Raw genomic sequence first — 22,600 nt, forward strand, 5'->3', positions numbered from 1 at the left:
ATTGCTGGGGTACCTTGCCACAATAATGGCATGCCCTGCTGCTCCCACCAGCCGGGGGGTGGGGAGAGAATTTGGAGGACAAGCTGGGCCATGTCAGAGGAAGGAATAAGGGGAAATGGAGAGTGAGAGAGAGACTGAGGATGGAGTATGAAGAGGAAGTAGCAGGAGAAAGGAGGGAAGAGAGAGCAGAACAAGGACTGAGAAGAGAGGAAGAGGAAAAAGGACCCTGAACAAGGGGCAGGGTCCTGGGAAGGGAAAGGGGACCCAAGGATAAAGAGAGAGACCTAGGAACTAGGAGGATGGAGAACTGACTCAGGCATAGGGAGAGAAATCTAAGGATAGGAGGAGCAGGGAGAAGGAGAAAGAGAACAGGTTAAGGAAGAGGAAGAGGGGATCCAGCCTGGAGGGAGACGGAAAGGAAGAGGGGACCAAGTATTGGATTGACAAAGGGGGATAAAGGATTTATAATTGGGTGGAGAGAAAGAAAGAGGACAGGAAAAGGAGCGAGATGGGGTTGGGGGGAAGGGTGAGAGAGAGATGGTCTTGGATTTGTGGGAGAGAAGGAGAAAAGGAATGAGGAATGGAGGAAAGAGGGGAGGAGAAAGAGCAGGAGGAGGAATGAAGAAAGGAGATCAAGGAAAGAGCAGAAAGACTGAAGGAAGAGGAAGTCTTAAAATACTCACACTAAAGGAAAGAGACAAAGAAGAAGGAAAGTGAACACCAGAAAGAGATGGAAAGGCAAGAAAAGGCATATAGGGAACCGGTGAGAGAGAAAAAAGGTACTGGGCCAAAAAAGCAAGCCAGAGACACCACAGGTTGGACATTTATTGCCTGATAGAGAATACTAATAACACATCAAGATAAAATATCTTGAAACATAGCTCAAAGTCCCTGACCTGGTCATAGTTTGCACTTAGAATGTATATATTGAGAATAGTTGGATTTTATGCAGGGCATAACCACCAGTATCATCAGCACTGGCCTAAAAATATTTTGTGGGAACAAAACTTTTTTAAAAAACGTGCTTTTAGGCATATTATGAGACTAGATTAGTACATTTTCCTTGGGGACAGTCCACCAGACTTCCCCCCAACCACCAAAATGAACTGCTCACTCACTACTCGCACAACAGGGAAGCAGTGTCCCAGCTTCACCCTCCCTCTCCCCACCCCCACCCCCACCGGCAGGAGAAGGATGGTGATTCTTAGACGTGTCTGCTTCCTCTGCCACCTTCAATCTGTTCTCTGAATGTGTGGGGCTCTGTAATTTTGCTGGACTGACTGGTTCCACACATTCATATGTCATATCGAAGCTGGCATACACAGGTAAAAAGTGCTACTTTCTTCCTGCAGGTGCAAAATTCGGTTTGGTGTGCCACAAGGATTGAACAAACTTGAATGTGTGCCAGGAAGTAAAAAAAAAAAAAAAAGGCTGAGAAGCATGGCTATATTCCACTTTAAAATAACCTATCAGTAAAGTTATTGTGGAACCTTGCCCTTAAGTGCAGTGTGATTATTATTCTATGCTATAGAGACTGTGAACAATCAATGCCCAGGGCTTAGGAGAGTGTTCTCTCTGAGCCCCCTCCCCGGCCAACAGGGAATTCTGGAGAATCAGGAGGCTAGTGGACTGTATGGAAAGTGAAGATAGCTAGAGTCCCTGGATTTATTGGATAGATAAGGGCAAGCAGACAGACTGGAGTGGACCAAGAGGCCCTTATCTAGCAAAATCCATGTTCTGTTACTTTGCACTGAATTCTAGCAGAGTTAGTTTTTAATAATTGTTGATCAGCTGAGTCATGGACATATGCACATAACTTTAGGCGGAAATTGTTTTCCTTTTCTCGCTTCTGTCTCCACATTTTTTTGTTTCTGGAAGTGCAATGCTTCAGGCGCATCACTCAGGCGATTTTGCTGAGGATGGGAGAGAAAACAAATAACAAAAAATGTACTCCTACTATTATCAAGCGTTTGTGCGGCCTAACCATCCTCCTCTTTATTGAGTGAGCACAGTCATTTTATCTTTGCTGTTTTTTTCAACCCACCTCATAGCAACCTCAGTGTGATGATGGTTCAAACCGTAGGCACAATCTTTGCTGACATAATTTAAGTGTTGTGCTCAATAAGAATAAAATATACGGGGATTTTAATTCATAAAATCACAGTTGATAACATGCACCATGTTTTAGTAGCTCTGACAATGCAGTTATATTTAAAGTAACAATTTATATAAAAAAAAAACAAAAGAAAGAAAGAAAAACAGAAAAAGAAGCAAATACCTTACCTTCCTGGGAATGTTTTTGCTAAAATCAGGGAAAGTGATGATCTGTAGCAGTTTTCCCACATATAGAATGATTATGGTGACTCCCATCTAATCCAAACAAGACATACATGTATAAAATAATAATTAAATTTACATTTAAAAGTGAAAGCACGTTAATTGCTAATAAGAGCTACTCAGTAGTTTCAACCTTGGGGAGTTGGATTTCTAAGAAGAGTTAAAGAGACAGAAAGTGGTTAGTATTGATGTAAAACAAGACACGAGGAGAGAGCTTGGTTAAACAATGTAAGTGCACATAAGATTTTGTGGAGCCAAGTACAAAATCTTGTGCATTTAAATGTCTATAAAGATTCTTATCATGCCAAACAATTATATACAGACATTTAATTCATATTCATAAGAAGGGTCCACAGATACAACAGATTGCTGAGGCCATGGATTTGGCGGTTTTGACCTCGCTCCAAGCCATCCCTGGTATAGCTCCAGGCTGCAGGATCAACGGGGTGCCTTGGAGCTCCTTGCTGCAGCTATGGATCACCTAACTACCCACCGGGACACCCTGACTTCACCTGCTGCAGCACTTCTGGCCACACTGATGCCATCATCTCCTTTAGTGCCCAGTCAGCATGCCCCTCAGCTGCCAGCACCATCTCGGTATGCAGGAGATCCCAAACCGTGTTGGGGATTTCTCAATCAGTTCAGAATGCACTTTCAGCTGCAGGCTCCTCTGTTCACCGATGACCAAGCCAAGATGACTTATATTCTCCCTCTGCTAAATGGAACAGCACTGATCTGAGCCTCCTGGGAATGAGAGGATTCTGTTCTATTTAACCTACAGCAGTTCATGGAACAATTCTGCTCCACCTTTGAGGAGACAGGTCGGGCAACCTCAATGGCGTCTGATCTGCTTCATCTTTGCCAGGGCTCCTGAATAATAGGCAAATACGCCATGGAGTTCAGAATCTTAGCCTCCAAACTAAATTGGCGGGAGGACAGCTTGATCGCCTTCTTTCTGGAAGGCCTCTTGGAGAAGATTAAGGATGAGGTCACCACCCAGGAGCAACCCATCTCACTGGAGGCTCTCATTGCCCTAACTGGAAAGATTGACCAATATCTGCAGGAAAGAGAAAGAGATACCCATCCAGCACACAAAAGTGACACCTTGGCACCACACTTCCAACAACCACTCAAGTCTGCTACTGCCATGCCTGTGGCCTCTCCAGTGCCAGAAGAACCAATACAATTGGACCGCTCTCACCTGGCCCTCTAAGAGAAGCCGTGAGGAATTTAAAACAAAGAAGCCGAAGTCCTCAGAAGTATTTTATTAAAGACAATATTCCAGTAAATGCCCAACTCAAGGCCTGAGTTTCGCCCGACCACGGGCTGCTTCAGGGGCTAAAATAAAACAAATCATTTAATCAAAATGTAATACAAAAACAACACACAGAAAGATTTCTTTACATATAAAAGACTGAACAGTGAAAAGACAGAAAGCCGTATATAGAAAAAAGACCATGGCACTTATTACCTGTTCATGACAGATTTTGTCAATTGCCAGGAAACAGTACAATTATCTCATACCTATCAGAAAAAATATTTAAAATAAGTTCCACTGTAAAATAAAAAATAAGATACATGTTGACTCTATTAACAATATAGTAAGATTTTACCTCATCTAGTAATGCGAAATCTTTAAAAAAGGAAGTTTTCCAATTTGTTTATGAAGACACTAAAAAGTATTAACATCGATTAGAAAATAATAAAAACATGAAAAATTAAAAGGTTTAAAAATTAAAAAATAAAAATAAAATGTATGTAAATATTGTTGACCAGAGACCTAGTGACTCAGAAAGCCTACTCTCCAATGCCCAGATTATGTTAAATAGCAACACTATTAGATCAGCTTTTACACACGCTCTCCGCTGCTCCATAATAGATATGCAGAGTAGGCTTTCTAAGTCACTAGTTTTTAATCTATGTCATAATTATCTTTTAACATTTTTATAAATTTCCTGTAGGTTTTAAAACAACACTGTGATCTGGAGCAATTATTTTCAATGTTGAATGTACCTGGAGCAATTTCTTTCAATTTTGAATGTACCTACAACTTTTAAAAGTAATATTTACATACATTTTAGTTTTATTTTATTTTTATTTTTATTTTTTAATTTTTAAACCTTTTAATTTTTAATTTTTTATTATTTTCTAATTGATGTTATTTTAATACTTTTTAGTGCCTTCATAAACAAATGGGAAACTTCCTTTTTTAATGATTTTGCATTACTAGATGAGGTAAAATCTTACTATATTGTACCTTATTTTTTATTTTACAGTGGAACTTATTTTAAATATTTTTTCTGATAGGTATGAGATAATTGTACTGTTTCCTGGCAATTGACAAAATCTGTCATGAACAGGTAATAAGTGTCATGGTCTTTTTTCTGTATACAGCTTTCTGTCTTTTCACCATTCAGTCTTTTATATGTAAAGAAATCTTTCTGTGTGTTGTTTTTGTATTACATTTTGATTAAATGATATAATGTTTTATTTTAGCCCCTGAAGCAGCCCATGGTCGGGCGAAACTCAGGTCTTGAGTTGGGCATTTACTTGAATATTGCCTCTAATAAAATACTTATAGAAACATAGAAACATAGAAATGACGGCAGAAGAAGACCAATCGGTCCATCCAGTCTGCCCAGCAAGCTTCACACTTCTTTTTTCTCATACTTATCTGTTTCTCTTGGCTCTTAGTAACCATAGGGGTAGATCTTTAAAAACTACCCGATCGCGTACTTTTGTTCGCGCACCAGGCGCGAACAAAAGTACGCTGGATTTTATAAGATACGCGCGAAGCCGCGCGTATCTTATAAAATCCGGGGTCGGCGCGCGCAAGGGGGTGCACATTTGTGCAACCTGAGCGCACCGAGCCCAGCGCGGCCTGCCTGTTCCCTCAGAGGCCGCTCCGATTTTGGAGCGGCCTCTGAGGGAACCTGAGGGGACCTAACCCCCCCCCCCCCCCGGCCCTATCTAACCCCGGGGTAAAGCCCCGGGACTTATGCGCGTCCCGGGGCTTTACGCGCGCCGGCGGCCTATGCAAAATAGGCGCGCCGGCGCGCACGGGCCTTTTAAAATCCGCCCCTTAGGTTCTATTTCCCTTTCACCCCCACTATTGATGTAGAGAGCAGTGATGGAGCTGCTTCCAAGTGAAATGATAAGTTCGATTAGTTGGGTAAACGGCAGCATAGCTCTCTGCCGTTGAAACAGAGATATGCGTGAAGTATTAGTTTTTCTTCTCCCCTGCCGTTGAAGCAGGGAGCTATGCTGGATATGCATTGAAAGTGAAGTATGCCTTGAAAGTCACATTAACTATCATCAAATATTGAAAAGCCTAATAATTGGTAATTGAATAAGCCTAATAATTGGTAATACCTATAGCCCATGAACCCATCCTGTTTTTTTTTTGTTTGTTTGTTTTTTTCTTTTTTTAATTGGGAGATGGCAGCCCTCCATCTTTCCGCTCCGTGAAGGTGGAACACCAACCACTGGCCACTGGCATCCCGCTCCGTGATTTCCTCTGTGGCTACTGCCGCTCCGTGCAGTGTTTTGCTGCCTGCTCTTTATACGTGTCCTCTAGACCTGATGGATCCACAGTGTTTATCCCACGCCCCTTTGAAGTGCTTCACAGTTTTGGACTTCACCACTTCCTCCGAAAGGGCATTCCAGGCATCCACCACTCTCTCCGTGAAGAAATACTTCCTGACATTGGTTCTTAGTCTTCCTCCTTGGAGCCTCAGCTCGTGACCTCTGGTTCTGCTGATTTTTTTCTGATGGAAAAGGTTTGTCGTTAAAGTTTTTCAAGTATCTGAAAGTCTGAATCATATCACCCCTGCTCCACCTTTCCTCCAGGGTGTACATATTTAGATTCTTCAATCTCTCCTCGTATGATATCCGATGAAGACCCTCCACCTTTCTGGTTGCCCTTCTCTGTACCGCTTCAATCTTGTCTCTGTCTCTTTGTAGATACGGTCTCCAGAACTGAACACAGTACTCCAGGTGAGGCCTCACCAAGGACCTGTACAAGGGGATAATCACTTCCCTTTTCTTACTCGATATTCCTCTCTCTATGCAGCCCAGCATTCTTCTGGCTTTTGCTATCGCCTTGTCGCATTGTTTCGCAGACTTCATATCATTAGACACTATAACCCCAAGGTCTCTCTCCTGCTCCATGCACATCAGCCTTCCCCCCCCCAATCGAATACAGTTCATTCGGATTTCCACTCCCCATATGCATGACTTTGCACTTCTTGGCATTGAATCTCAGCTGCCATATCTTCGACCACTCTTCCAGTTTCCTTAAACCCCCATCTCATTCTCTCCACTCCTTCCGGCGTGTCCACTCTGTTGCAGATCTTAGTGTCACCCGCAAAAAGACAAATCTTACCTTCTATCCCGTCCACAATGTCGCTCACAAAGATATTGAACAGGACCGGTCCCAACACCGATCCTTGCGGTACACCACTTAAAACCGCTCTCTCTTCAGAGAGAGTTCCATTTACCATCACACATTGTCTTCTGTCCATCAACCAGTTTGCAATCCAGGTCACCAACTCAGCACTCACTGAGGACTTCGGCTTCTTTGTTTTATATTCCTAACGGCTTTGCTAGACCGACTTCCTTCCTGTTTTTTGGGCCCCTCTAAGAGAAGCTCCATTGCAAGCTCAGGGCCTTTGCCTCTACTGAGCAGCTCAGGGCCATCTCCTGGTTCATTGCCCAGAGAAGTCATTAATCTTAAACACCTAGCATCATTTGGGGAGATGATCCTAGGCCTCACTGTCCCTGCTTCCCAACTTCTTCTGCCTATTACTTTGGAACTGGGACCGACTTGCTTCTCCACCCAAGCATTTAAGGATTCTGGGTGTGGGGGGAACTTCATCCTGCAGGACCTGGTTAACCAGCTACATCTAGCTCCTGTTCAGATATTGCCTCCACTTATGATATCCTTGGTCTATGGGGATCTATTCCCGGGACAGGTCACATGGACCACTGTGCCTCTGACCTTACGCATGGACTCTTGCACATGAGAAAATCAGCTTCCACATCATTTCCAGAGTATTCAAATCCTGTGATAATAGACCTGCCGTGGCTCCAAAGACATCAACCTCAGTTTGATTGGTCTACTTTGGAGCTCACCCACCGAGGGCATGGATGTATAGACTTCTGCTTAGTATCCATGAGACCATATTGCCCGGTAACTGAGGCTACCACCTCCATTTGCAGAGTACAGATATGTCTTCTCCTAGAAGAGCATTAAGATCCTGCCACCTCATCGTTGTTATGACTGGTCGCAAATGGTTGCGACCGCTATTACTTACTTCGTGCCTCACTTCCCTCTCTCCGTCTGGATGACTTGCAGCAGTAGCTAGCTGCCTCCGACCCTCGGGGCCTCATTCCAGGACTCTCCAGGGTGGCAAGGCCGCCGCCGACTGTCAAGTCTTTCCTGGGTCCCCCTGGGCGCGTGCGTGCACTACCAGCCCCTGCCTTAAGGACACCAGGGCGGGAACCTCAGGGGCATCTCCTCTTGATGACATCACTAACCCTGGCTCTTAAACACCATCGGGGCCTGGTGCAAATCGACTTGGCAAAGAGTTCCCTCCTTGCTGAATCCTGCTCTTCTCGCTACGGATGTGATCCCTGTTTCCTGCTGCAGCTGGAGTGAGACACTTGCAGGTACCCGCTCCTCAGGGCCTTTCCCTGATTCTGGCTATCTGCTCCTCGGAGGGCCCTATGCCTCCTCACTGCCTGCTTCCTACCCCCGCTCTTTGGGGATAGTCCAGGGACTTCTCTCCAGTGACTCACTTCTTCGGTGTACCCTGCACTGTGGACCATTGCTGTCTTCACGTCAGTGAGTGTCTACCTCGGTGTACCCCATGCTGCAGGCCATTACCGATTACTGTTCAAGAAGTCTCTACTGCAGTATACCCTGCTCTGTGGATCATCTCCATCCTACACTACAGGAACCTTCCATCTCGGTATACCCCGCGCTGCAGACCATTGCTGAATATTCTTCTGTGGAGACCTACATGCGTGGACCTCATCCTGAGCCCACTGACTCTACATCTTGCTTCCTGCAACTCTCACTGGCGTACCCCACTCCGCGGACTATTGCCTTCACTCTGTGAATCAAGACTGTGCCGCTGCTCCCACTCCTCGGAACAGTGCCCTTCATCCTGCTACACATTCGCTGTCCGCTCCTTAGGGTAGCGCTTGTCTCCCTTTGTGACTGTGCAACACCACCCTGCTCCTTGGGGCAGTGTGCTCCTCCTTTACCAGACCCTAAGGCTTCCCGTTTCTCGGGTAGCCCAGTACTCCACTGTATGACTCTCCCGGTGGCTCCTCCCTCTGGGGGTCGCTCTTGCTTGCACTCTCTTGCTCTGCACGCAACTCCCCTACTCAGGGCCTCTCCAGTCCTCCACCACTAGGGGGACCTACTCTGACTGTCTTGCTCTCACTCATAGCTCAGCCTCCACTCCTCCTGTGTCTCCAGACTGAATCTCCCCTTGCCAAGACCTCGCCTCCCGACAGTGAGGCTCAGTGGGGCTCCTCCCCATGGGCAGTACCACCTCTCACCTCGGGCCAAGGGCCCACTAGCCTACAAACTCTAACAATCATCCATACAACTGTGGCATTAAGCTCATGCCTGGAACTACTCCCCATGGTGCTGGGTCTACTCTCCATCTCCACCTGAGACACTGGCCATGTCGGCCTACATTCAAGAAAATTTGGCCCATGGATTCATCTGGCCATCCTCCTCCCCAACAGGAGGCAGTTTCTTTTTTGTCTCAAAGAAATATGGATCTCTCAGTCCGTGCAGAGATTACCACAGTTTAAGTGCTATTACTAATAAAGACAGATACCCCCTGCCTTTAATAATTGAGTTCTTTGATCACCTGCAGGGTGCCAAGATATTTATAAAACTTGACCTCCAGGTACATACAATCTTGTGCGCATCAAGGCTAGGGATGAACGGAAGACCGCCTTTAACACCCGCGATGGGCACTATGAGTATTTGGTAATGCCTTTTGGGCTTTGCAATGTACCTGCAGTCTTTCATAAAATGGTCAATGCGATCTTTCACAACCTGCTGTATACCTGCGTGGTTGTATATCTGGATGACATGCTGATCTTTTCCCAGTCCTTGAGCTCCTATCATAAAGATGTTCTGACCATTCTCCAATACCTCCGTGAAAATAACTTCTATGCCAAACTGAAGAAGCAAGAGGAACTCCCCTTTCCTTGGGTATATATATGATGTTGAGCCCCTTCAAGAAGATCTGTATCACAGAGATCTGAAATCTCTGTGATACAGTCACTGATTACTTTTGTAATTTTTGTAATTTAGTTTTCCTCTTTTGTAAATTGGTTTGTTGTTTCTCTTTTAATTATAGTTACTGTTCCATGTAAAGGCCTTGCCTATAAGTTCCAAGTTATTTGTAAACCGATACGATGTGCAAATGGATGTCGGTACATAAAAATGCCAAATAAATAAAAAATAAAAATAAATAAATGACGCCACTCTTCTAGGGCTAACTTGACTTCCAAGAGCTCCTGATCTCCAATACTATGGTTGCACTTGGCCGGGGAGAACTTCCTAGAGAAGGAACACAGATGAGGAGTAGGGGTGTGCATTCGTTTTCAACATATATGTAAAACGCAACGTAATTTTTTTTTTTAACTTAAAAAAGTGATGAGGCGAAAACGATCGGATTTCCAACTTATTCAACATAGCTATGTTGAATACGTTGGAAATCGCGATTGTTGATCCTAAATAAAAATTTAAACCCCTCACCCTCCTTAATCCCCCCCCCCAAGACTTACCAAAACTCCCCAAGCTGGCCAAAAGTTCCGTGAGGGTCCGGGAGCAGACGTGCGGGGAATCACGTGACGTCGAGTCACTCCGACGTGACGCCGACGTCACATGGTCCACCGCGGTTCCGCTCCTGGACCCCTCGTTGGACCCAAACGGCACTTTTGGCCAGCTTGGGGGGGCCTCCTGACCCCCCCAAGCTGGCCAAAAGTGCCGTTTGGGTCCAACGAGGGGTCCAGGAGCGGACGCGCGGGGAATCACGTGACGTCGCGTCACGCCGACGTCACATGGTCCACCGCTTGGGGGGGTCAGGAGGCCCCCCCAAGCTGGCCAAAAGTGCCGTTTGGGTCCAACGAGGGGTCCGGGAGCGGAACCGCAGTGGACCACGTGACGTCGGCATCACGTCGGAGTGACGCGACGTCACGTGATTCCCCACGCGTCCGCTCCCGGACCCTCACGGAACTTTTGGCCAGCTTGGGGAGTTTTGGTAAGTCTTGGGGGGGGGATTAAAGAGGGTGAGGGGTTTAAATTTTTATTTAGGGAATCGGTGCACGTATGGACATAGACTCAACTTATGGAATTGTACATATGTCCATATTGACCGAAATTGACCCCCCCTTTCGACTTATGGACTTATGAACTTAAACTTTTGGTCTGCACATCCCTAATGAGGAGCACCTTCAGAGCTGTGTTGGCTGAGGAAGGCCCCTAACCCAAGGGTAGAGGAATCTACCTCCAGAATGAAAAGCCGTGTGGGGTCTGGATGGCACAGACAGAGTCAGTGGGAAAAGGAGTCCTTTAACCTTTGAAAAACCTCAATTTCCTCTGACAGCCAACCTTGGTGTTGGTACTATTGCGGGTAAGGGTGGTAAGAGGGGCCGCCAAGGTAAAAGCTGTCCTGGAGTGATCTCACCCAGTAGGAATCTGAGCCTTGAAAAGATTCCTAGGGTTTGCTAATTATTACTGCCAGTTTATACCTAATTACTCCTCCTTGGCGGCCCTTCTTACCACCCTTACCCGCAAGGGCACCAACTCCAAGCATTGGCCGCCAGAGGATATTTGCTCCCCTTTACTTGAATTGTTGGGCAGACAGAGAAGTATATAGATAAGACCTACAGGGACATAGTAGCCAAGTCCCAACTTCAGACTGCCAGCCCTGGTGCTGCCTTGGAGGAGAAAGGTCTCATGATCAGAGAGCATCAACCTGGTGCAGCTGGAAATGATCCTGTAACAAGGACCTGCTTCCAAGTGGTGCATTGTCCTCTCGAACCGAGGATGCGTTTCCCAGGGCTACTGCCCAGGAGAGAACGGTTAAGTTGGCCATCACAGTTGGTGATTCAATGTAGACAAATGCGCAACCATGTGCCCCCGCGTGCCTGTCTAAAAGTTACCGTCAATTTGCACACATAAGTGGGCCTACAGAGATTTATGCTGGTATTTTATAAACCATGTATTTCTGCCCCCAAAGTGTGCATTTCAGTATGCATATGTATTTGTAATGCAGGAACTACATAACGTCTCTACCCATTTTAAAAAATACATGCGTATATTTTACTCATGAAATAATTGTAACAATTCACAAGTAATAACACTGTATAAAGTATACATATACACTGTTCTGAAAATACTGTGCATGTACCAGTTCACCATTTCCTCCCAGTTCACCCAGAACCTGCAACATTTCATCCTGAATCCCCACCTAAACCTCCCACCCAAAAACTGCAGGCTTAAGGCAAGTCCAATTTCAATTGTGCGAGTCAATCTGTAGGTGTAAAAGTATTTGGACAAGTTCATTAATACATCAAGTATACCTCCTACAAAATAGCAACTTGTGTACATACTTTAGAACCCCAGCCTGGAATGCAACTCTTTTTTTTCCCCATTAAAATTTACACACATTACACATGTATTCACAAGGTTTATGAAATATATATGTGTGTACATGCTACTTATGCTTGTATATGCTATTTTTATGTGCACAACCCCTGCATAAAGCTTTGAAAATTACATCCTAACTGAAAGCTGCTAGCACATGACAAAGGTTGGTGAACTAGGTCTCTCTGTTGTATTTTGGTTTTGGAAGGGATTGTTTTTCCATCCAATCCTTCCTAGCATACAAGAAAGAGGTTGCCCAAACCTGGACAAAAGCCTCTGGTCCTCTATGATTCTAGTCCCCTGCAGGACAAGTCCTGGAAATATTTTCGTTTTGAATGGCTAGAGGTTGCCTTGTGTTCTTGAGAACCCCTCATTTCACTTCTGTGTCATGCAGTTTGAGGGACTCAGTGCCAACACAACAGAAATCTTTGGGAGGCATGAATGCCAATTTGGTGCCACACGGGAGAAGAAGAAAACCATTGAGCTACTCATTCAGTACTCACCCAAAGAAGACAGAAAGGAGATGCCACAAGGTACATAAAAGAGGAGAGGAGTAGAATTGAGTTTCAGGATCAAGCAGTGGATTTTAGGTACCATCCAAGGGAAACCTCAGGAAAAGGGAAGAACCTTGCCAGTTACCAAAGACCAGAAACATAAAGAAGGAACCTCAGTGAGAAATCAAGGAAACGCATAATTGTATTCAGTGCTTCAGTTACATATTATGGATGCAACTATAAAGAAATGTACATGTGCCAAATTATTTCTGTTGAAGAAGTAATTCGTTTAAGCTTTATACTGGAACACAATTAAGGAGTCTTGAGTATTTATTGGCACATCATAGATAAACATACACAATCCCAAAAGACCACAAATGCACTGCCTCCTATTTAAACAGTGAAATACTTAAAGACAGACTATCAATTAATGCTCACTGAATTCATAAATATTTCAACACTTAAAGTCAAGACATAATCTTTATTATTTACTCAACATCTTCATTTATAAATTTTTAAATATTCAAATGTTCACAAAGTTAAATCACATCACATGATGTTAAAAATCACCCCTCATACACTAGTACTCCTTTACACTCAAACCACATGCATACAACACTGACACCTCACTCCCCATTCCCAAGCCCTAAAAACATTCAATATTTCTATTTCTCCCTACTTAATTTTATTTCCACATGTGTCTCCTTTGAGAGAAAATCCCTCTCAGGATCCTTGTTTGTAATTGCTATGTATACAACCTAGATCACGGGTAAATCCTTTTCATAAACCTAACCAACTTTCATATTAAAAGTCCTTCACTGAAGATAGGTCGCCTCCTTTGCAGTAGTTATTACATCAAATCCCAACTTTTTCTCCTAATGAAGGCAATCAAAACAATGTCTTTCAATGATGTCTCTTGACTTGTTACTGTATGAATCCTTCTCTGAACAGTGTTGTATCACATAAGAACATAAGAAAATGCTATACTGGGTCAGACCAAGGGTCCATCAAGCCCAGCATCCTGTTTCCAACAGTGGCCAATCCAGGCCATAAGAACCTGGCAAGTACCCAAAAACTAAGTCTATTCCATGTTACCATTGCTAATGGCAGTGGCTCTTCTCTAAGTAAACTTAATAGCAGGTAATGGACTTCTCCTCCAAGAACTTATCCAATCCTTTTTTAAACACAGCTATACTAACTGCACTAACCACATCCTCTGGCAACAAATTCCAGAGTTTAATTGTGCGTTGAGTAAAAAAGAACTTTCTCCGATTAGTTTTAAATGTGCCCCATGCTAACTTCATGGAGTGCCCCCTAGTCTTTCTACTATCCGAAAAAGTAAATAACCGATTCACATCTACCCGTTCTAGACCTCTCATGATTTTAAACACCTCTATCATATCCCCCCTCAGTCGTCTCTTCTCCAAGCTGAAAAGTCCTAACCTCTTTAGTCTTTAATCACGGGTGCGGCTTTAATCATGGGTGCGGCTTTAATCACGGGTGCGGCTACACCCGGTGAGAGTTCCCTTTCCTTTGTGCAGGAAAGGGCTCCCTAGAATGGATTCGCCCCTAGAGTGGGGTGTTTCCATTGGCGTCTAGTGAGCTCTCGCTGGTATTTTAAAATCTGGTGGAGTTATCAGATATACAAACAAGAATTTTCAAGGCTGAGGCGGAGGGGGTTTCCATGTAAACAGCGGTTCAACTTGGGTCAGAGGGTAGATACAGGCTGGCTATACCCGGGGAAAGTTCCCTTTCCTTTGAGCAGGAAAGGGCTTCCTTGGAATGGGTTGGCACCTAGAGTGGAGCACGAGCCTTCAAAGCGTGGCAACGTGGAGCAGGGTACCATGTGAACAGCGGTTCAACATGGGTCAACAGGTGCTAAGAGATAGGCTGCTACATCCGGGAAGAGTTCCCTTTCCTTTGAGCAGGAAAGGACTCCCTGGAATGGGTTGGCCCCTAGAATGTATAATGGTACAAATTGTTAGGATTTAAGCATTTGCAAACAGATCATGACTTCATAAGCAAGACGGAGGAAGTTCCCTTCTCTGCCCTGAAACTAAAGAAAACTGTTTGTTTTATTTAAGAATCCATGCTGTGAAGGATTACTAGTTTGAATTGCCAGAGACTGAGATTTCCCTTTGTAATGAGGGTTCAGCCATTAGGACTGGACATAAGGCCTGGATGAACAGGCACAGAAGTCGAGGCAGAGGTCAAGCCCACGTAGGGACATTAGGCCTGGATGGACAGGCACAGCATTAGAGGACAGAGGTCAAACGGAAACCCACGTAGAGACATAAGGCCTGGACTGACAGGCACAGCATTTGAGGACAGAGGTCAAGCCCATGTAGGGACATAAGGCCTGGACAGACAGGCACAGCATTTGAGGACAGAGGGTCAAGCTCACATAGGGACATAAGGCCTGGATGGACAGGAACAATATTCGATGACAGAGGTCAAGCCCACGTAGGGACATAATGCCTGGATGGACAGGCACAGCAATCAAGGACAGAGGTCAAACCCTTGTAGGGACATTAAGCCTGGACGGACAGGCAAAATATTTGAGGACAGAGGTCAAGTCCACGTAGGGACATTAGGCCTGGATGGACAGGCACAGCATTCGAGGACAGAGGTCAAACGGAAACCCACGTAGGGACATAAGGCCTGGACAGACAGGTTCAGCATTCAAGGAAAGACGTCAAGCCTACGTAGGGACATAAAGCCTGGAAGGACAGGCACAGCATTCAAGGACAGAAGTCAAACCCACATAGGGACATAAGGCCTGGACGGACAGGCACAGCATTCAAGGACAGAGGTCAAGCCCACAAAGGGACATAATGCCTGGACGGACAGGCACAGCATTCGAGGACTGAGGTCAAGCCCATGTAGGGACATAAGGCCTGGACGGACAGGCACAGCATTCAAGGACAGAGGTCAAGCCCACGTAGGGACATAAGGCCTGGATGTACAGGCACAGCATTCGAGGACAGAGGTCAAGCCCACGTAGGGACATAAGGCCTGGACATACAGGCACAGCATTTGAGGACAGAAGTCAAGCCCACGTAGGGACATAAGGCCTGGACGGAGAGGCACAGAAATCGAGGACAGAGGTCAAACCCTTGTAGGGACATTAGGCCTGGACAGACAGGCACAGCATTTGAGGACAGAAATCAAGCCCACGTAGGGACATTAGGCCTGGACAGACAGGCACAGCATTCGAGGACAGAGGTAAAATGGAAACCCACATAGGGACATAAGGCCTGGACGGATAGGCACAGCAATCGAGGACAGAGGTCATACCCTTGTAGGGACATTAGGCCTGGATAGACAGGCACAGCATTTGAGGACAGAGGTCAAGCCCACGTAGGGACATAAGGCCTGGATGGACAGGCACAGCATTTGAGGACAGAGGTCAAGCCCATGTAGGGACATAAGACCTGGACAGACAGGCACAGTATTTGAGGACAGATGTCAAGCCTACGTAGGAACATAAGGCCTGGATGGACAGGCACAGCATTCGTGGACATGAAGAGCTCTCAGGAATAAGAAAACCACTACTCAAGTTCAAATCTACAATATCAATCTATGTTGACATTGTGGTTTACACAGTGCCTCTGTAAACAATGGGAACACAGAGGATGAACTAGAGTGCAACTACCACCAGTTTTCGATAGTACTAGGAACATTACTGTTGGCAAGGTCATGAAAAATATTGAGCATATGAAATATGCAAGCTCCAAACATCTTAAGTCAGCTTTTTATGTTCTTACATTCCAAATGTGGACAGACAGGCACAGCGTTACAGGTCAGGCCCTTGTTGGGACGTTCGGCCTGGACAGTGGACGGACACTGCAGCCAAATGAAGCACAAATATCTTTTTCTATCTAAGTAACTAGCCTAGCTAGCAATTGAATACAGATTTGAGAACTCAGACTAGCTCTGAGTGCATCCACGTTCCGCAGAGACAGACCACCTCCCAGCCTCCCCAGATCACCCCTGCAAAGAAAGTGCATAGCAGGCTGCGTGCTTAAGTATATATAGTGCTGGGTCATCAGGAAAAGCATCACCGACCACTGAGTGAGAGCGCGATTGGCTGCATTGCAAAACTTCTTATTGCTGATACATTGCATTCTGGTCTCTTTGCCAACCTGTCCGACCCACTATGACAGGGCTGTGAGGTCACTGATAACTCATAGGAATGGGCTGGTTTTTGGCTATGGATACACCCAAATGGCGTTCTTTGATTTGAAATGGTGGCTAAGAAAAGCGCGCGGTGCCAAACGTATGGAATGGATGATATGTTATATTCGTGGGGAATCGAGATATGTTTCGCGACCCCATGAATACAACGAATATGAACATATATGTTGTGGATTGCCAATACGTTGCAAACGAATGCACACCCCTAGTCTTTACTGAAGAAGATGTTGGGGAAATATTCACACTGAAACCATTCTTTGAAGGCGATGATTCAGAGGAACTGAAGCAAATCACTGTGAAACTGGAAGATAATAGAGCAAATGTGCAAGATAAATATCAAATCACTAGGACCTAATAATGTTCACACCAGAGTTTTGAAAATGTGAAATTGCAGACCTGCTACTGGTAGTCTATAACTCATCATCATTAAAATCTGCAACTGTAAATGAGGACTAGATGGTAGCCAATGTAATGCCAATTTTTAGAAAGGGCTCAATTAGTGATCCAAGAAACTATAGGCCAGTGAGTTTATCATTGGTGCTGAGCAAAAGGATGGAAGTTTTTGCTACAACAGAATTATTAGGAATAATAGGGGAAGAGCTAGCATGTATTTAGCAAAGGGAACAAAGTGGATTAGAAGCCGAAATGTCCGATCAGAAACCTTTATTCAATGGAAACATATTTCTTTTTAGCAAGCCCGATTCTGGCCGAGTTTCACCCCCTTTACATTGGGGCTGCCTCAGGAGCTGTGTACAGTTAAACGTTATGTATCTGAGAGATCAGTTTTGTTCAACCAGTGATAGGAGCAGAGGCTAATCTGTGCCATAGCAATACTGAGCTAATACCATCTGACATTATCTGGCTGAACAAAACTGAACTCTCAGACACATAACATTTAACTGTACACTGCCCCTGAGGCAGCCACAATATAAAGGAGGCGAAACTCGGCCAGAGTAGGCTTGCTAAAAAGAAATATGTCTCCATTGAATAAAGGTTTCTGATCGGACATTTCGGCTTCTAATCCACTTTGTTGCCCTCATGGCTTTTTTAGACAGCCTTCCTTGTTGTTTTGTTGGTTTAGCAAAGGGAAGTCACATCTTATCAATCTATTAAAATTATTTGAAGGTGTAAATACAAATAAAGTATAGAGTGGAGCCAGTTGATAAAGTTTATCTGTATTTTCAAAAAACATTTGATAAAATCCCTCAGGAGAGACTCCTCAGGGCAACAATTTCTAGGGAATGCTTTTGCTGCTGCTTTGGCTGCCTCCTCCCCTTCTAGTACTCATTTGGAATTGTTATGGTTTAGTAGTGTGTGGGCCCTGGGCCGAGGTGAGAGGTGGTACCGCCCACAGGGAGGAGCCCCGTGAGCCTCACCTTCGGGAGGCAAGGTCTCAGCTGATGTCAGAACACAGACTCAAACTAGAGTCTTTATTAAAGATATATGGTGACATTATCCATGGAGCGGGGGTGCCAGAGAGGAGGTCTCACAGACCCAGAGACACAGGGTCGGTGGAATGGTAGAGTTGGTAATGGTCCGCAGCGAGGGGTTCACCGATGAGGTCATCAGTAGAGATGGTAGTGGCCCACGGAGTGGGGTACACTGAAGAGGGTCCTCAGCAGAGTCAGTAGTGGTCTGCAGAGCAGGGTACACTGGTGAGGGTTCTCAGCAGAGTCGGTAGTGGCCCACAGGGTGGGGTATGCCGATGAGGTCCTTAGTAGAGATGGTAATGGTCCTTGGAGCAGGGTACATCTGAGGGACACCTCAGTAGAGATGGTGATGGTCTGCGGAGCAGGGTACACCGGTGAGGGTCCTCAGCAGTTGATAGAACAGGAAGTAGTCCGCAGATCTGGGTACTCATGAAGAGAGAGTAGCGCTAGTTCCAAGAAAGCCCCGGCAGGCAGAAGTCCCATGAGTTAGCCAAGATGAGGAAAGGGCCCTCAAGGAGCGGGTACCCGAGATGTCTTACGCCAGGAGCTGGAACTGGAATGCAGGGTCCTCTGAGAGCGAGGCGGCTTTAGCAAGGAGGAATCTCTTTGCCAAGACGTTGGTAGATAGGGCCAGGCGAGATGACGTCATCCGGAGGGGATGCCCCCGATGTTCCCACCATGATGTGCATAAGACTGGCCCATGCGCGCACGTGCCTAAGGAATTCTGACGGCAAGATGGTGGTCGGCAGCGTCCGTGCCGCACTGGGAGGCATGGGAGCGGTAGGCAGGCCATCGACAACTGGCGGAGGCTGCCAGTCTACCCTACGGAGTCAGGGAAGTGAAGAAAAAGGTGAGCAACAATGGTCGCAGCCGTCTGCGACCGACGGGCATAACAGGAATGTTGGAGAAGGCACTAGAACTGCAAATTTGGCTGTGGGACGGATGGTTTGATTAGATCCCACACATCTATTATCAAGAACAATGTAAAACTCAGTCCCGAATATTCTGGAACTGACAAGCAGTTGTAGCAGAAAACACCTGTAATCAGGCAACATTCCCCTATGGAAATTTTGCCTAGTACAAATAATGCCTCACTTGTCTGAAAGGCCAGTAGGTATTTAATCTCAGTTTGAAGATTTGTAAATAGTTATCTACTATTATATTGTTATATTGATTATACTGTTATAACTCTACTGCTGCTGTAAAATGATGTCTTAGTTTTTTTTTAGTTATTTATGATCTCCTATGTATGCATCTATTCCTGCCTCTCTATGCATCTAGCACCATCTCTCTATCTTTTGCACGCTCTCTTCTCCTATTTTGCGGATCCATATTATTTGTAACTGATTTCTCTTTCTTTTTCTCCCTGTTTTTGCATTGTAAACCGGCATGATGTCTCTGACGAATGTCGGTAAAGAAAAGCCTTAAATAAATAAAATAAATAAATAAGAGAGCCAAAGGAATTGCAGGAGTGAAGCTGCAGACGTCCTTAGAAAACAAACGCTACCAGAACTCTGTAAATTTTGAGTCTTTTAGACTATCACCCTGTTCATAAGAGAAATTTATTTCTATTGTTCTTTGGTAGAACTGCTGTTTACAAAAAGGGCCAGAACTATGAGATATCCAGAGTCAGAGAATCATAGAACTTTGTGTAAGCCCTCTGGGGTTAGGAATATAGGGGCAGATTTTCAAAGGGATACGCGCGTATCCCCCAAAATCTGCCCCAAGTTCCCCCTGCACGCCCCAAGCCTATGTTGAATAGGTTCGGCGGCGCGCACAAACCCCGGGACACGCATAAGTCCCAGGGCTTTCTCAGGGGGCGTGTCGCGGTGGCGCATCATCCGAGGGCGGGGCCACGGGCGTGATTCCGGCCCGGGGGCATGGCCGAGGCCTTCGAAACTGCTCCCGGGCTGGGGAATCGCGCAGCCGGCGCGCGCGAGTTACACCAGCCTCGGGCAGGCATAACTTTTGCAATAAAGGTAGGGGGGGGGGTTAGAAAGGGCTGGGGGGGGTGGGTTAGGTAGGGGAAGGTGCAGGGAGGGGAAGGTGCAGGGAGGTAGAAGGAAAGTTCCCTTTCAGGGAACGGAGGCAGGCTGCGCAGCTTGGCGCGCGCAGGCTGCTGATTTTGCACAGCCTTGCGCGCGCTGACCCCGGATTTTAAAGGATACACACGGCTACGCGCCTATCTATTAAAATACGGCATACTCTTGTTTGCGCCTGGTGTGCGAACAAAAGTACGCGCAGGCGTACTTTTTTTAAAATCTACTCCATACTGTACCTCCAGTACCTAAATAAAAATCACCTTGAGCTGCCAATGAAAATCTAAATAAATAAATAGATGCCAGTTTGATTCTGTTCTATCAAATAAAATCCTGCCAGGCTAACAGTTCTTTCAGCAAACTTTTGTGCAAGACTCTTCTTCCAGACACCAGTACCCTGAACAGTGCATTAGAGATGGGCTCTGGATAAAATCTGAACCAGAACCAGGAGATATGTTGCTTCTTGGGAATTTAGGAGCCCTTATCCAGATAAGTCAGATCATCAAATCCTCAACTCTGCATGACCAGGGCAGTTTAGCACATTCTAGAATCATAACAAAAGCATTGGCCCAAGCAAGACGTCTTCCTTACACATCTACACACAAGACCCGCTTGTTTCACCAACAATTACAGATATCATAATAGGACATGAGGAGGAAGTGGCAGTAGAAATATCAAAATTCATTTATCAATTGTTTTGCAATTCATAGCATCAAATAGTACACCTCAGACTACTTTTCTCAGGATACCAGGGGAGTCAAAGCATGAAGAGTTTCAGATAGAGAACATACCTGTCCAATTCCAAGGACTGTTGAAGAAGGAAATCTAAAATAAAAAAAAAAGTAATAAGTCATGCATATGAATATAATTTAATTCCGTGCGGACACTCATAAAACATCTAGAATAGACTCAAACTTTTCCAATGTAGCTTTGGACATTATTTCTTGCTGAATTATGCTATGGTGAGATCATATATCTTAAACTTCAATAAACAGTCACCTCAAACTTCATTTTCATTCTTATTTTTCATGCCATTTCATCATTTTACAACAGTCCAGAGCTTTTCCTATACATTTTTAATTTAAACATATCTAGAGGCTGAGGAATATCGTCAGGCCTATACATCCACTGCAGGTTCCCATGAATCCTTTCCACATGCATTATTGCTTGCTTAAATATGATGGATAAATGTGAATGGTAAATGTGAATCAGTTATTTACTCTTTCAGATAATGGAAGGACTAGGGAGCACTCCATGAAGTTAGCATATAGCACATATAAAACAAATCTAGAGAAAATTCTTTTTCACTCAACGCACAATTAAACTCTGGAATTTGTTGCAGGGGATATGATTAGTGCAGTTAGTGTAGCTGGGTTTAAAAAAGGTTTGGATAAGTTCTTGGAGGAGAAGTCCATTACTTACTATTAATCAAGTTGACTTAGAAAATAGCCACTGCTAATACTAGCATCAGTAGGGTGGGATGTACTTAGCTTTTGGGTACGTGCCAGGTTCTTGTAGCCTGGATTGGCCACTGTTGGAAACAAGATGCTGGGCTTGATGGACCCTTGGTCTGACCCAGTATGGCAATTCCTTATGTTCCTTATGGATACTTTTAATCATCCTCCAAAATAACTAATGCCCCAAATCTGTCAATCTTTATGAATTGGACCCAAAAAGCAAATCGGAAGCCGATCCAGTTGGCTGTGATACAGTAAAGACAATGAGAATCGGACGATCAGAAGAAGCCCTTTATTTCAATGCCCGACTCTGGCCGAGTTTCGCTCATAGAGCTGCCTCAGGGGCAATTCAATTAGCAGGACTTAAAATATGCCTGCAGGGCTGCTGTCACACTGTCACAATGTCACAATAACATTAGTGTCTGCAGAACACTCTGACATTCTTTCTGCTAGTGTCAAAAAAGACCCTTGGTCTGACCCAGTATGGCAATTCCTTATGTTCCTTATGGATACTTTTAATCATCCCCCAAAATAACTAATGCCCCAAATCTGTCAATCTTTATGAATTGACACACCATCAAACTCACAAAAAAACAACATGAAAAACTCTGAAAAAAGTAAGAACAGGAGGCACCTTCTGTGCTGAGTTATTTCTGGAATTTAAAGTTTTAAAGATGGAGGCATATGTGTTGGTATTCTCCCAGATTGACTATCATAATGCTATATATTTGGGTTTAGCTGAGAGACTGATGAACATGCATCATTATTGGCAGTTCTAGGTGAATGTCAACTGCGTCTTTGCTTTTGAAGTTATATTGATTATCAATTTCCGTATGATGTAAGTTTAAATACCTTGTGATGGCTTTTAAAATGTTGAGAGAGATAGGGCCACCTCATTTGAGGAATCAGTTGAGGTGGACATGAGACTAGCAGAAATATGAGATCTAATGCAAAACATCTATTG

General features: G+C 44.9%; 1 protein-coding gene across 3 annotated transcripts in view; it reads right to left on the reverse strand.

Annotated features, from left to right (window-relative positions):
• SLC35D2 (solute carrier family 35 member D2) overlaps positions 1-22,600 on the reverse strand; it is a 188,342-nt gene that overhangs the window by 132,914 nt on the left and 32,828 nt on the right. For all 3 annotated transcript variants that reach the window (XM_029617737.1, XM_029617729.1, XM_029617744.1), the window contains exons 2-3: positions 20,971-21,004; positions 2,284-2,370 (exon numbers count right to left, since the gene is read on the reverse strand). In XM_029617737.1, coding sequence (XP_029473597.1) covers positions 2,284-2,370; positions 20,971-21,004 — 121 coding nt within the window. The remainder of the gene's footprint in view (positions 1-2,283; positions 2,371-20,970; positions 21,005-22,600) is intronic.

Source organism: Rhinatrema bivittatum, chromosome 1 (genome assembly GCF_901001135.1).
Source record: "Rhinatrema bivittatum chromosome 1, aRhiBiv1.1, whole genome shotgun sequence".
NCBI classification, from domain to species: Eukaryota; Metazoa; Chordata; class Amphibia; order Gymnophiona; family Rhinatrematidae; genus Rhinatrema; species Rhinatrema bivittatum.